Raw genomic sequence first — 16,319 nt, 5'->3', positions numbered from 1 at the left:
AGCCGAATTCCCACCCACTGTTCAATTCAGCAGATTTTAACAGAGTCCAGAAGTATAGTTCCTGTCTTTAATTAATCTGCAATTTAGGAAAGAAATTAACGAGGTCTCGTTATGTATTGTTTCCAGGATGGTAGTTTCTTGTTATCTGAGAATTACTGGGCACAGTCTCTTGCCTAATGTTTACTTCTCCATATAGAGTTGACCCTTGAAAAATACAGGTTTGAACTGTGTGGGTCCACTTATAAGTGGATTGTTTTCGACCAAATGCGTATCAAAAATACAGTATTCAAGAGATGTGAAACCTGCGGATATGGGTTCAGCTGGGCCTACTGTGGGACTTGAGTATGCATGGATTTTGCTGTATCTCAAGAGTCCCGTGGGAGTGAGGCTGCAGGGGGCCAGGAAGCAACCCCTAGCATATACTGAGGGACAACTGTACTAATTACTGTAGTTTATTAACTATTCACATGGTTTTCACAATCCTCACAATTGAAATGCCAATTGCCTTCTCTTAAAAATACAACATATATGTTTATGGTAGCTGGGATGTAGGGCTTGCTGAGAAATACTTAATTGCATTCCTTCTGTAGCCATGAATTAGTGTTATTACCTTGAGAGAAAAATGAGTATTCAGGTGGACCTCCTGGCAGCCAGTTAGCCCTTCAGTGTCCAAGGATTTATGGAAAGCACAACATCAAAGAAATCCAAAAGTTACTCGGAACCCTGGCAACTCTCCTACCTCCACACTTGCCATGTAATGCCCTTTGAACTTATTATATTGATAGTTAGATCCCTTTGCTAGAAATTCCAGATATTGAGAATTCTTTAACTGTCTTTATACCTTGTTATATTTGTATAAAGGTGACATTTGTATGAAGCCACCCTCCAATGTGTTGTAACAGAGCAATAATAATGACAACTGATTCCTTCCCCTCCCCTAGCCTTTATGTTATGGATAGTTGCTGACAGGTGAAGATCAACAGAAAAAGAGGAGAAACCCAACATAATTCCAGACTGTGACTATCACAATGGAAGGAGCTGTGATAGCTTTACTTTTTGTGTGTGCATGACATAGAAGGGGAAAATGGAGTTACTGCCAAAACAACAGCAAAAGCAAAACTAAACAAAGCCAACAAACAAAACAAAACCCAGGGCTAAATGACCTTTCCAAGAGATTTTGCTAGGATGGCTTGAAACTGGTGTTTAGGGATGAGGACAGGGTCACCCTTGATACTGAGAGAGAAATATATCTGAGACTTTTATGTATCTCAACAAATAATGGTACTTACAAAGATTATCTCAGTCCAACGAATGCCATCATACTTATCTTTTAACCTTAATAACTTCCTGCTATTACAGTCTATCCCTATATATTTTTTTCTAGAATGATCGAAATGTAATTTTAGCTGAGTTTAATTCTAGTTCTGTTAGGTCTTTACAGAAGCTTGCCTGGTTTTTAATTCTTTCCTTCTTTATCGCCAGACAAAAGGAGAGGGAATATACCACTAGGATATAGAATAGTTTGTCATAAAAATGAAGGATTGAAACAGAATGAGAATGTGAATCCCCATACCTTGTCTTCAGTGCTGTCAGTTGGCATAGGTGAGCAGTTTTAAAAGAGCCAAAATAATGGAGCTTGCATCTTAGGGGCTAGACAGAAATTTCAGAATGTTCAACCTTTAAGCACAGAAGAATCTATAGTATTTTGAAAGAGTAGAACATTCTACAGCCTCCCTTGGTAATTCACACTAATGCTTTAACAACTTTCAGCATCAGGAAATTCTTCCGTATGAGCTACAGCCTAAATTCTTCATGCTGCTTACGTCTGTTTCTTCTTGTTCTGTCCTCAGTGGAGAGATCGAACAGCTGGTCACAGGCCCCTATGCGAGAGCCATTCACATAATTGAAAACTGTTATTAAATCGCCCCTTCAGCAGTGACTCTTTCTTGCGTGTTTTCTCTCTCTCTCTCTCTCGGAAGATTCCAGAGCTGATTAACATGTTTCTTTACTGATGACCTTCTCAGCCTTTAGTATGTTCACGTGCACTAAGAATTTTAAGAGGCAGATATAATGTGCAGTATTTCTTTAATTAATTTGACCTTCTCATGAAGCATTTTGCTGGACGATTGATCTGCTGGACATACAGGGAAACACTGACTCAGAGATTTTACTTGAGTAGGAACTCTATGTGAGCCTACAGTACAGAACAAAAGAAGGTAATCCAGTTACACTGTCTGGAGAAACAGAGGTACATTCTCAGCAATTATATTTGAAGAATAGTTTTCTAAATGACAATGGCAAACTAAGCAGTGTCATATGAAGAAGAAATAAAAAGAATAGGAATGAAGAGGCATAGACAGACAAGACAGCTCTGGTAAAATATTTAAAGAGCTGTTCAAAGAAAAGAACTTCTGGGTTGCTGGTCAGATGGATGATAAAAATGACAATAACAATAGCAAACATGATTCTTGCTGTGTCTCAGACACAGTTCCAATTGCCTTTCATTTGTTGACTCATGTAATCGTAAAATAACTCTATGAAGTAGGCACTATTAATATTTCCACTTCGTAGCAGAGGCAAATTAAGACACAGAGAGATTAAGTTATTTTCCTAAGGTCACACAGCCAGTGAGTGGTGAAGCTGAGATCTGAACTCCAGTGGTTTCACTCTGGAACTTCTACTCCTATATGCTGTGCTAATGGATTTCAGCTCAATGTGATGAAGCACTTTTGACAGGGTTATCTGGACATAGATGTTCAAGATCACCTTCTAAGGATGCTTCCCAGGTCTCTCACATGAGTGGTGTAGTGGCTGTAAGCACACACTGACATGGGTAAGAGTTTGGATTCAATGAATGCTGAGTTTGGACTCAATGAAACTTGAAAGTCTTACAGCTCTGTGGTGCCATGCCAAAAGGATGAATTGACTTGCATGATCTTTTTCATCTTTAGATTCCATAATTCATTATAAACATTTTTTTCCCCACAAAGTACCTCTGCGATGGAACTCTACACAGAGAAAAGTGCTCAGCAACAACTTTTTAAAATTTAACTTTTAAGTTCAGGGGTACATGTCTAGGTTTCTTATGAGGTAAACTTGTGTCATGGGGGTTTGTTGTACAGATTATTTTGTCACCCAAGCTGAGTACCCATTAGTTATTTTCCTGATCCTCTCCCTCCTCCCACCCTCCATCCCCTGATAAACCACAGTGTGTGTTTTTCCCCTCTATCTGCCCATGTGTTCTCATCATTTAATTCCCACTTACAAGGGAAAACATACAATACTTGGTTTTCTGTTCCTACATTAGTTTGCTAAGGATAATGGCCTCCAGCTCCATCCATGTTCCTGCAAAGAACATGTTCTCATTCTTTTTCTGACTCCATAGTATTCCAGGGTGTACAGGTACCACATTTTCTTTATCCAGTCTACCACTGGTGGGCATTTAGGTTGATTCTAGGTCTTTGGTAAACAGTAGCATTCGATCAGAAGTTTGAACTGATATGATGTTGCAGCTAGGAAATCCAAAGTTAAACAGTTTATTATAGTGTTGCTAAATTTAGAATTAGGGGTAATGACTGGAGTACTGTTGAGGTGATCAGTGTTATAAGCCAAATGACCTGTCAGTCTAAACCCTCTTGCCTTTCTATCTGAAATGTGGATATGTCCTTTATTAGCAAACCACATTACAAGAGAAGCAACTTGGGTTTGCAGCTTAAATACCCATTACTTGTGTGATACTAAGTATTCCCATGTCATATATTCAACTGAAATTGGCTGTGGAATAAGTAATGCTTCTTGCTTCTTGGAAAAGCAAATGAAAATCATCTCTGGAGAAAGCACTTTTATTCTAGGCTCAAACTTTTATTTATCTCTAGAAAATATTTGTAAGGTCAATTTAGTATGTAGTAAAGAACATTAAGCGCACAAGAAATCAAGGTGGAAAAAGAAAGAAATCAAGGTGAATGAGAACCAGAAGAAATAGCAAATCATAGAAGCAGACCTACAATGATATCATATTCCAGAATTATTAGATTTTTTTTAAAATTATGCAGTTAGAAAAAAAAAAAAACAACATTGAAAAATATCTGCAGGGAACTACAAACTTGAGAAGTTACCTTAAAAATGACCAAGTAGTATTTCTAGATATCAAAAGTACAGTAATCAAAATTTTAACCTTTATGGGTTTACAGCAGACTGGCAAGAGAAATGGATACCCAGACAGTAAGGCAGAAGGAATTAGAAAGAATGAAGCAAATAAGGATTTTTAAAAAGATGTGGGGCAGACAGGGGGAACTAGGGAAGGCCTGTTCAGAGAAATATAGATTGAAGAAGTCTAACATTTATCTAACAGAGTTCTGAAAGTAGAATAGAGAAGGAATGGAGAAGAGGCACTATTTGTTGAGAGAATGAGAAGATTCCAGAGCTGATTAAAGACTCTAAATCACATGTTTAAGGAGTCCAGTGAATCCTAAGCAGTCTAAATCAAATCCTAGAAACACAGCACAAGATAGGAAAAGGATAGATTATCTTTAAAGGAGGAGCAGTCATCTTTACTATTGACTTCTCAACAGCAACAGAGATACATGAAAGTGGGGTAATATTTCAGTATTCAAAAACAAAATAAAAACAAGACCCAAAAACCTTTCCACCAAAAACTTTATACTTGGGCCAGGCACGGTGGCTCATGCCTATTATCCCAGCACTTTGGGAGGCCAAGGCGGGCAGATCATTTTAAGTCAGGAGTTCGAGACCTGCCTGGTCAACATGGTGAAACCCCATCTCTACTAAAAATACAAAAAGTAGTCGGGTGTGGTGACGTGCGCGCATAGTCCCAGCTACTTGGGAGGCTGAGGCATGAGAATCACTTGAACCTAGGAGGCAGAGATTGCAGTGAGTCAAGATCATGCCACTGCACTCCAGCCTGGGCGACAGAGCGAGACTCCGCCTCAAAAAAAAAAAAAAATATATATATATATATATATATTTAATGAAGATAACTATCAGGAATATGGATTTTTTTTTTTTTTTGTAAAAAGTATTTTCAGACAATCAAAGCTTGAGAAATGTACCACCAACAGCTAAAGGAAATTCTAAGGGACATATTTCAGGCAGAACTAATCCTAGATGGAAGATTGGAGATGAAAGAAAGCAATGAAGAGCAAAAAAGTAGTCAATATATGGGTCAATCTATCTAACAATATAAATTAAAACAATCCTATAGGGTTGGAAAAAATAAGGTATAATTAAAATTCATGAATATAGTAACATATAAATCAAATGATGGTATTCTGAGATTGTTGAGATCGTTGTCCTCTCTGGGATGAATGGTATTTCTTACATTTAGACTTTGAAAGAGAGAGAGAAATAGGCAGACAGAATCAACTGGGCATCATGGAAACAGCACTAAGCCAGGAGGTTTGGATTCTATTATCAGCTCTGCTGCTAGTTGTATGGCCTTTGAAAAGCTACTTTTCTGATCTACAAAATCAGTTTGTCTATTAGATAAGGCTTGGGAACCAGATGAATTTTAAAGCCCCTCATTATGATTCTATGAGAAATAGATTATCTAGAAAAAAATCAATTGTCCCCCTCCTTTGAAATTTTATCAGTAAACACCTGCATTTCACTTCTGGCTAACTTTCATGTATCAGTTCAAAAATTAGAATTAAATATAGTCTCGCTCGGGTGTGTAGTTTGCTTTACCTTTCTCATTTGTTGTTTTTGTTTTCTTTTGTTGTCATCTAGTAGCCAAAAAGAGTAATGGCAGTTTACCAAAGCCTTAGGAGCAGGTAGCGCTTTGGATATTAGGGAGCATTTGCAGAAACAAGCTGTGAAAAGCCAGCCTAGCTTTGCAACCATTGTTCTTTCTTTCTTTTTTGTTTAACTTATTAATTGAACTGATATACAACTCCTTTGCCATCTTGCCTTCTTTTCTTTCATCCTTTTGTCCTCCTTCTCTCTCCCTCCTGTCTTTGCAGGCTAATAATAAGCCTGAGATTGAAGCGGCCCTCTTCCTAGACTGGATGAGACTGGAACCCCAGTCCATGGTGTGGCTGCCCGTCCTGCACAGAGTGGCTGCTGCAGAAACTGCCAAGCATCAGGCCAAATGTAACATCTGCAAGGAGTGTCCAATCATTGGATTCAGGTATTAGGAACAACAACAAAAAAAAATGTCATTTTTTTCTCATCATTTTTCACCTTTTTATGACTTGATCTTTTATCTCCTGTGCCAGTTGCTGTTAGTTCATCCCTCTCCAAAGTGGGAGAGAAGGCGATTGGGCTGGAACATCGATCATTCCTGTCACCCTCCTGATCGCTAGGTTATTTTGGTGGATCTCACTTATTAGGCTGGTGTCCCTTTCCACCTTCACTCTTCAGCTCTTCAGAGCCACATTTTTGGTTGAGCAGGACAAAGCGCGTGTCTTCACAGAGGTATTACAGATGAACTGTACCTCCTCCTTCCTGGAACCAAAACATTTTTACCATCTTTCCTTTTTCATGGTCTTTTCTGTTTATAGAAACTTCCCAAGCATCAGTTATAAAACTGAGAGATGATTCTATTCTGGGAGGAACCATAATAGTAGCTCAGTCTCTCATTCACTTTGCACCATTTTTTTTTTCTCCCTTAAGTAACAGGAATTGTTTTCAGCATCTGAGAACTTACTTCTTTATCTGTGAATCTGATTACATTCTTTGTATATTATCCCAATGAACTTCTAAAGGAATAAAAAGTATGCAAGTAAATGGAAGATTCACAATGCAGCTAAAAAACAACCAGTCCTTATATATTTCTAAGTGAAAGACACAGGAAACATAGCAGGTTATTCTCATATTCTTAAAATATCATGGAAAACAAGGCTAACTAAATCTTTAGCCCTGTTGACCTGTTTGGGGAGACCGGATTTTTTTTTAATGAATTAATCCCCCTTAACAGTAATCCTAAATCCTAATTCTGAAACTGTGATGTCTTTAAATGTGTGAATCAACATCAAGGTTTCCATAGTGATGAATAAGCCACAAAGTTGTAAACTAGCTATATGGTCTATGCCTGTGCAGAATCCACTTAGCAGCTAAGTAAACACTCTTTTCCAGTTATGTGTGAACTGGTTTTGTTACTTTATTTTCTAATAACTACCTTGTACTGTTGCATGCTTTTTATTCATAGTGCTTTTTAACTTTTGGTGTTGATCCTTCCATAGTCATGCTGTTTACAAAGAGGTTTTACAAAAACTTTTTGAGGTTTCTGAAGCCTAGATAGACAACAGTGAATAGGCAGTGCTTGCAAGATACCTTCTTTCCTTCCTGGTTTCGTGGCAGGTAAAAATGATGCCATGGGGGTGGGGAGTGGGGAAGGGAAGCCACAAGTGACTGCTTTAGATTTCTAAGCTATCTTTTCTCTGCTTCCTTAGCTAGTGCGCTTTTGTATACAGGGGAAATTTTTATAAACTAAAGAGTAATGCTTTGGAGGATCTGAAAGAGCACTTTCGCCTGCAATTCTTTTGCCCTTAGCAAATTACATTATTTTAGGACTCAGCACTTCTCATTCCTCCTTTCCCCTCTTGAAAGATGGTTGGGATCTAAAAAAGATAGCTTTCCTTCCCACTTCTCCATATGTGACATAAGAAATATGTTTATGTGAATTGGCTAAGGTTCTTATCTGAGAAAGCAAAAGGCAGGAGAGTATGAAACAAAGAATATCACATTCTGATAATGGAGGAAATGTACCAACTGGTATTTACAAGTTATAAATTCTTCCATCTAATCCAATTTTCATTTTCTCTTGGGGCTTCGGTTATCATTTGTAGGTAATGTGGTGAGACATTTCTGAAGAGATAGAGATAAAAGAGGTCATTCGAGTAACTGAAGATGAATCGTATCAGTCAATTAGAAAACATTATTAAAGTGAGACTTGTTTTAATTGCAAGTTCTTGTTCACATTTCTTTTGTCTTATGAAATTGCTTTATCTTGACAATTTTTTGAAAATAATTGCTTCAGAAAACTTTTGTCCCCATGATGGGTAAGGGGCATGCACAGCATCAGTCTGTCTCTCCTGGAAGTTCTTTTAAATTTGAGTATTTGGTTTTCAAGACTGGAAATTTGCCAGTACCTTCCTACTTAATCTCAAAGAGTTCCTAGTGGAGTTTAAATAAGAGCCGAGTTTTTCTTCCCTCCTTCCATATGTTTATAGGATAATCTTTCTGCCAAAATGTTTTGATACTGTAGGAGAGTCATCGGAGAAATCTGGAGGTAGGAAGTTAATCACTTACCTTGTGGGACTAACGAACATTGCATTCTGTTTCTCGAATTAGAACGTGGTAGAAGGTTTATTAAAGAGTGTTCTTTGGGAATTTGATTCGAAGAAATACATATGTGTTTGTTTTTGCTCTTTATCAGGTACAGGAGTCTAAAGCACTTTAATTATGACATCTGCCAAAGCTGCTTTTTTTCTGGTCGAGTTGCAAAAGGCCATAAAATGCACTATCCCATGGTGGAATATTGCACTCCGGTAAGTTAGACACCTGCCTGACTTCAGAGTTAGTTCACCTGGGATACATTTCAGTTTTGTACAGTACTGCAGATCATGTGTAATGCTGTGATTTGTCCCTTCCCTAGATGTTCCCCAGCTAAAGTGGCTCTCAACTGTAGGCTTCAGGATTTACCCTATCCCTGGTGCCTAGGGAAGTGCCTGGCACATATGGAACATGATAGACCCTCAACAAATATTGTTGGATAAATAAATAGGGTTTTCACTCTGTGTGCATGAATGTATCGAAGATGTTTTCACATTTATTTTGCACAGCCTTAGAGGCTGTATGGGGCGATCTTACGGCCATGAGGCATGTTGAGTATGGGGTATGGTTCTAGGTTCCCCCAAATTCATAACCTACCACTTTTAATCAATGTTGCTTGTTCATTATCTGTCCTACATACTAACAACATTTTAAAAATCCATTTTATATGCTGACACTTACTAAATGCTAGGCATTTATCTTTTAAACTACCCTGTATAAAATAAGTACTATAATTTTTATCCCCTCTATACAGATGAGGACTCTGAGGTCCTGAGGTTAAATAATTTGCTCAAGGTTCTATAAGTAAGAGTTGAAGCCATCTCCTAAGATGTTGTTCTAGGAAAATGTTAAGTGGCCAATAGAACTGTGAAAAATCACTGGTGCAATGGCAAGGGCGTAGACTTGGTGGCCAGACAGACCTGAGTACAAATCTCCATAAGAATTAAAGACAGGCTCCTCTCAGGTTTGTTTTCTCTAAAATAAACGTGTCCCTGTTTACTGTAGAGCCACCCTTCGTGTTTCTCCTCTCTTTCTTTAATTCTTACATTCTCCTCTTTTCTAAACTTTATATGCTTGCTATTCAAGATATGGTCTGTTGACCAACAATCATATGTCTATTGGCATTACCTGGGTTTTTATTAGAAATGCAAAACTGCAGGCCCCAACTCCTGATGCTCTAAATCAAAAACCACATTTTAGCGAGATCTGCAGCTGGTTCCCATACACATCAAAGTATGAGAAGCTCTGCTTTAGAGCATCTCTCTCTTCCATCATCAGAGTGATCCTCCCAGATATTTGCCTTTCTCACCTTTATTCCTCTTATAGAGATGGTCAGTGATTGAGAATGTACCATGCTGTGAATAGACCAAAATTTAGTGGGTGAAGCATGCTATCATTATGTACTAAGTAGTTTTTAAAATATCATAAAGTGTGGTAAAATTTAACATCACCTTTTTGACCTGAAGACCTATAAACTACCACTTATTGAGTAGCCTAGTAAGCTTGTATGCTTCATTTATTTATCATAACAACATGTCGAGGTGTTATTGCTCCCATTTTACTGATGATCAGAGCCTCTGAGAAGTAAATAACGCATCCAAGTTAGCACATGCCAGGCCTGGTTTCAGAGCCCCATTTGTCTGATTCCAAAGCCTTTGCTCATGACCACAACTCCTTAATTACAAAACAAGTGTCATGGAGCAGAAGACTGGAGTTGTCATTAGTTTTGAAATCATACTGTCCTAAATCTGATCTCACCATGATCTCCCTTTTAGACAACATCAGGAGAAGATGTTCGAGACTTTGCCAAGGTACTAAAAAACAAATTTCGAACCAAAAGGTATTTTGCGAAGCATCCCCGAATGGGCTACCTGCCAGTGCAGACTGTCTTAGAGGGGGACAACATGGAAACGTGAGTAGTGGCAAAAGCAGAACAAACTCTTGTTTGATGTATATTTGAACTCCTCTCAGCTGAACACCCTCCTTCACTCCCAAATGCAAACAGTCTCTTCTATTTCTTTCTTTTTATTTACATTAGCTGAAAAGAGAAAAGTAAGCTGATGTCCAGTTGCCATTTCCCCACTTCACTTGACAATTTCTTTTTCCAAAAGTTAAACTTTATCTCACAGGGGGAAAAAAAAAACCACAACACAATACAGCCACTAATTGCCTTACAAGCCTTATAAGAAATATGGGACTGTTTACAAATGAGGGATTCCAGTATTTCATTTTGATTTTCCTCTCTCACAAATCAGTAAATGTGTGTCTTTTTGTATCTCATTGTGTGGTCATATCTACTCACTTGTTTCTACTCAAGAGAAAATATAATCACAGGAAAAAACTACTTCACAGTAAGTAGTAATGGTTCTCACGATCAAAGGGATGTCTTCACCTCTTTTAAACCTGCTCCTCTTTTTTGCCTTAACTCTGATGGCAGTCACACAACTGTTTGTTTTCCTTTTAATTCACTTTACACCTTGGTTTGGCTATTGCTTTCCATGGTTCATACTTAATTGGCTGGATTTTATTTATTTTGACCTTTCAGTAAATTTTTTTTGCAGCTGAGTTTGCGTGTGTCTCTTCACCACCTCATTTTTTGTTTTGCAGTCCCGTTACTCTGATCAACTTCTGGCCGGTAGATTCTGCGTGAGTACTTTTGCTGAAGGGTGCTGCTACCACCAACACATTCGCTTGCTTGGTTTTCTTTTGTTCTATTTGTTTGTTTTGTTTTGTTTTGTTTTATGGACATATTAATTCCCTTTCCTTCATTTCAGTTTGTTTTATTCTTTTCTTGATGAGATTTTGAAAGTACTATCTACACAGATCAGGAGAATCAGAGTGGGTTTTTTGGTTCCTCCACCAGGTGAAATTCAAACCAGCAGAAATCCTGGCTTGAATTCAAATTATAATCAAAGAAGTTACTGGAGTTTTAGCTGTATTCCTGGGAGACATGTTTATATATTTCTTCATATAAAAGCAAGGAAGAACCTTCTGATTATATCATAACATTCTTTAGCCATACTTCTTGAGATTCGATGCTTTTTAGAATCTTTAGGGTCTGTTATAAGTGAACTATTAAAAATCAGAATTCGTTTTAAAGTATGATGTTGAGTTTGGCTGAATAATTTTAATGAGGTGTGCGGACTGTTTATCAGGTTATGCCATGCTATTTGACTAATCATTATATACAAGGCTTTCCAAATTTTGAACTAAACTCACTTTACTCTCCTCTCCAAACTAAATATTCAGCTCATAAATAATTATACCTTTGCTCTAGGAGGAAAGTATATTATACTCTTTGTTATTACTATTGGTGTGTATTAATAATACTAAGGTTAGATACCAGCAGATAATTTATCTCAGAGTTTATAATGTTAGAAAACTCTTTTTTGGGGCCTGTGATTTATATATTAGCAAACAAAGTGCCTGTTTTAAAACTACATTATGTAGGGTTGTTATAACAAACTTTTGGTATTTCAAAGTATGCTTTATTTAAATATTTATTGAAAATCAGACGGCTCTATTATGTATAAAGGGGAAATGACCAGTACGGAAGATAAGCTTATGTAAGAATTAAATCTCTTTTTATTGAGTCTTTTTTATTGTTCCACCGTGTAATTTAATTTAAACTAGGTCCTTTTTTAAAAACCCTGTAGTGATAAATGCAAATTATTAATTGAGGTTTATTTTCAGTTTTTATGGGCCTAAAGGAAGTGGAAGGCTTCCCTTTCTTTTTTAAAACTTCGTTATTGTGCCCCTTAATTTTGAGATATGGTAGCTATAGGTAGTATATTCTCTGATTTATTTAATCATCGTGCTTAAAGAACTTTGAGAGTTATTTAGATTCAATTATGTCCTCTGCCTCTTGGAAACTGTTTTTTCTAAGCCAGATAGTCTGTTATAGAAGTTACAACTTTTCAAAAATAAGAAACTTTTAAAGAGTTGATACACTACAGTTTCAGCTTGATTGGATCGTGATAAGTGAATGGATTTACTCTATGTTGAAATAAGTTTAACCAAGTAAGAAATCCAAACGACAAATATGCCAAAGAACAGTTGTTACGAATACATAGATAAAAGTAGCACAAAAATAATAAAGAGTAATTAACAGTTCCTTGAAAGGCAAAAAGGACCTACACATAAGCTAATGAGAAAAAAAAATTATGACAATCAGTTTAAAGTAACTTAAGTAGAAGATTTTGTCTTTCTTAAACGCTGAAATACTTTAAAATTAATAACAACTTTTATTTAAAAATCTTTTCTAACAACTAAAACACACCTCCCAATTTGTCTTTTTATGAAGAGTTGGTTAGATTATTCAGAAATAGTGGGAAGTTTTAATTTTGAGGAAGAAAACAAACCTAGCAGACTAAAGTCTGTGTTTTCTTTAATAGTAGTAATTATATTTAAAGTATTTATTCTTAGGATTATAAATACTATATAAAATATATTACAAAGCCATCCTATTCAGGCATAAGAGCCAGGTCCTAACGTGTTTTATTTTGCAAGAATTTTATCTAATGTTAACAAATCCTATGATGATTGCAGTATTTAATCCATTTGATATGGATCACAGAATTTGAAAGTTTCCAGAGATACAGACTTTTTGGTTTTCCTTAGACTAAACTCTTATTTGCTTGTGTTTGTCATATTACTTTAAACTAAAGCTACCATAGGCCTTTATATTGTTTGTCGATAAGTGAGCCAGTCAAACAATATTCTTTGAGCGATTCTGCATTGAAACCTAAATGAATGTCAACTTTTAATTAATAGAGTTTTCATGAAAGAAGGTGGTGGTGGGTGGGATGGAATTGACCAAGTGGGTCATTGACTCTAATAGTAAGTGATCCTTCTGGGTATATGGTTTTGTATTTAGGAAGTGGGAAGGGGGAAGCAGTATTATTACCTTCTTTTGGAAGTGTTTTAGAAGGCTTTGCACTTAGTTTTCTTTGTGGACTAAGTGGCTTTGTATTTTTACTAATTCCTGGTTTTTAAATGATTCATCTCTGACCAGTACTCCCTTTTGGCTCATTTTCTGGTTTAATAAGTACCTCTTTTAGTGTATATTTTTTAAGATTTCTGCTTATTATAAGTTCTTGTGCGTATGCATGCTGTGATAGGCGCCACAGATATTAATAAGAAAAATAACATGGAATTATCCTGGAGGCTAAGAATTAAAGCTCTATATAAGATTTTCTGTATAAAATGGTATTAAAGTGTTTTGGATTTATATGCCTCTTTTCTTGGTGTACTTATGCTCCAAGGTCTTAGGCTTTCTTTCTTCTATACACTTCCAGGGTAGCAACTGTTATAAGGGAAAACACTACTAATGTATTTTCCCTGGTGGTAGGCTTTTTGCTTATTAAAAAATATGTAATTGAAAGACTGGTCTATTCCAAAAGATAGTTCTTTTAATACAAATAATCCAAGTATTAATTTATCTTGATCTGCAATGAAGATTTCAAAACAAACCTTAGCATTTTTCTAATAATGGGCTATGCCAGGGTTCTAGAAGATTAACAGATTAACTCTCCAAAACTATAGTGAAGATTCACATGGAAATCTTTGGATCTGCTTATTAAATTGAGTAGTCATCCTTTTGTTTCCTCTTGACAATTTAAACGTCTTTATACTCATTTCAATTTGATTATGATTACACTTGACCTAGATGACATTGGTTTCATAAATAAGACCTTTATCTCTCAGGGAAGAATTCCAGTTCCCTAGTTATTTGCTGTAGTGTGTTGTAATTATTTTACTGTAGTATATTAAGAAATAGGAATTTCTGGCACATTTTCTAATGCAAGCTTAGCTACTGGTAACTACATCTTTTTCTTTTTTAATGTAAGAAGAAACAAACACATTCTCCTTAGTGTTTCAACCAAGTCCTTCAGTGCTACTTGGACATTGGGCTAAACCAGGGTCCTCTCTGAATTACGTTATTGTTGACTTTTGGATTTATGCCTTTACCTAAGGGCTTTCTGTGTCAGCAGAGAAATGGAAGAGACCTTTTGTGCTATTCCAATTAAAACAAAATGTACAAGCCTAAACTGGTTTTCAGAACAGATGGTTTTTTTTCCTAAGGTTAATCCAAAAGATACTATAAAAACTTCAAGGATAATTAATAGATCAGATATGAAAGGATGAAAAAATGTTAACCCTACCAGAATTCTAGCCTATGGAGATAAGAAAAGATAGGTGTTTATATACAAAAAGCATACAGACTATTCCTGCTGATGCTCTCCTTATTTTCTCACCTGTGTTTCAGCACACAGTATCCCTAAGAAATATTTCAGATATCATGACATTCTATGAAATGTAGTCATTCTTTTTAAAAACCTCACAGTATAATCCTGGGTCATTCTATTTTGTGCTAGAAATTAGTAGTATAGTCTTGCTGCTGACTTGGAAGATACATTTCTTCTTTACAAGATTGCATAGTTCAAGACATCTTGATACATGGAGTCTTAAGAAGTCTTGTACTAGAGTAGCCTCTTTGAAGCTAAAATAATTGTAAGTATCTAGGCAAATGTACAGCTTTCATTCAATAAGAAGATAGCCTATAAATGGTGCAGGTGTAAACTATTTAAATTTTTAAACCACATAGTGCTAACACAATTTCAGAACTGTAGGATGTGAGAAATTAAAAAGTAGGAGGGCAAAATGCTACCTAGAAACTGTCTCCCCCAACCTTTTCTATGATGGGAATTTTCCAGAGAAGCTTTTGGCCTCTCTTCATGGCTTTTAATAAAAGCAGAAGTATGAGAAATCATCTCACAAACCTGGATTTTAAAATACTTGATAATATTTAAGATATAGGAGCAGCTAAATGTATACATTATCCATAGAATTAGAATAAAAGCATTCTAGGCCATGTGTATAACATAACTGTGTGGTGGGTTTTTTCTCCATTAATGGATGGTATCTGTGACTAATCACATTTTCTGCCTTATAGGCCTGCCTCGTCCCCTCAGCTTTCACACGATGATACTCATTCACGCATTGAACATTATGCTAGCAGGTATGAGACTAGTTGAATGCCAGGCAAATATTGATTGAAATAACTAACCAAGGAAAGCTAACCTATAATATTTTAAACAAATCTTTTCTTTTTTCCCCAAACTTGTCTGATTCCTACTAATCAACTTGCCCTCTAACGTGCATGCCGTTCCACTGCATGTTGTTTTTGGTCACCAACAAGAACATTAGTCCAGAATAATCTTCCCTAACCCTGGCTTTTAAACATTTCCGGTAGCCTTGCTATGTTTTTTTTATACTGAGCACATTTACTAAATTGGCTTACAAGTAGTCTAACCTCCTTAGAAAACTGCTAGACCAGACATTCATATATGAAAAAATGATTATTATGTAGAGAATATGAAAGTATCAGCTTTCCATTTGTGTATTTATTTTACATGACATACTGTAAATAAGAGAATAATTAATTTTCCTAATCTTTGGACCTTTCTGTCTCATCTTCTTTGTGTTTGAGATGATTTTTATACCTAAAAACTGAATTACTAATTTTAAAATATCTTATGCTTGTTAAATCAATCCGTAAGAGTTTGGTTAACTTTTTTTTTAGTTGTAAACAAACATGCAAACAAAAAACCTGTATAACTGCCTGAGGTGAAGAAGATTTTAAAGGTAAAAATTGGTGGCAGAATGTTTAGAGAGCTTACTGTGCATCCATCCTTTGTCAATATTCTAACTGCTGGACATGTTTACCAATCGCGAAAAGCATTAGCTAGCTGTGTAAGTCTGTCATCAGCGGAAAGTAGTAATTGTCCTAAAAGAAAAGGGGTAGTGTAAGGTAGGGAATGCACTTATTGTTAGGGAAGCTTTTCTTCTGAAAACAAAGACCTGTTCTCAGTGAAAGCAAGATCGATCTGTAGGGGGAAAACTGAAATACAACTTTCCTTAGAATTTATATCATAAATGTAGTGCTACTAACTAGCTGTGGTCTACCACACACTGCCTCAAATGGTTAAGCCAACACACACATCCTTTAATTTGAAGGATTCCTT

At 36.2% G+C, this 16,319-nt stretch overlaps 1 protein-coding gene across 5 annotated transcripts in view; it reads left to right on the top strand.

The window, feature by feature from the left end:
- The window catches only part of DMD (dystrophin), a 2,245,117-nt gene that overhangs the window by 2,174,177 nt on the left and 54,621 nt on the right, over window positions 1-16,319 (top strand). For all 5 annotated transcript variants that reach the window (XM_030933724.1, XM_030933725.1, XM_010376798.2 and 2 more), the window contains 5 exons: window positions 5,979-6,145; window positions 8,396-8,507; window positions 10,068-10,204; window positions 10,900-10,938; window positions 15,248-15,313. In XM_030933724.1, coding sequence (XP_030789584.1) covers window positions 5,979-6,145; window positions 8,396-8,507; window positions 10,068-10,204; window positions 10,900-10,938; window positions 15,248-15,313 — 521 coding nt within the window. The remainder of the gene's footprint in view (window positions 1-5,978; window positions 6,146-8,395; window positions 8,508-10,067; window positions 10,205-10,899; window positions 10,939-15,247; window positions 15,314-16,319) is intronic.

The sequence above is a fragment of the Rhinopithecus roxellana genome, chromosome 7 (assembly GCF_007565055.1).
Source record: "Rhinopithecus roxellana isolate Shanxi Qingling chromosome 7, ASM756505v1, whole genome shotgun sequence".
In the NCBI taxonomy this organism is placed as follows: domain Eukaryota; kingdom Metazoa; phylum Chordata; class Mammalia; order Primates; family Cercopithecidae; genus Rhinopithecus; species Rhinopithecus roxellana.
Note: the sequence above shows the minus strand (reverse complement) of the source record. Positions and strands in the feature narration are given on the sequence as shown.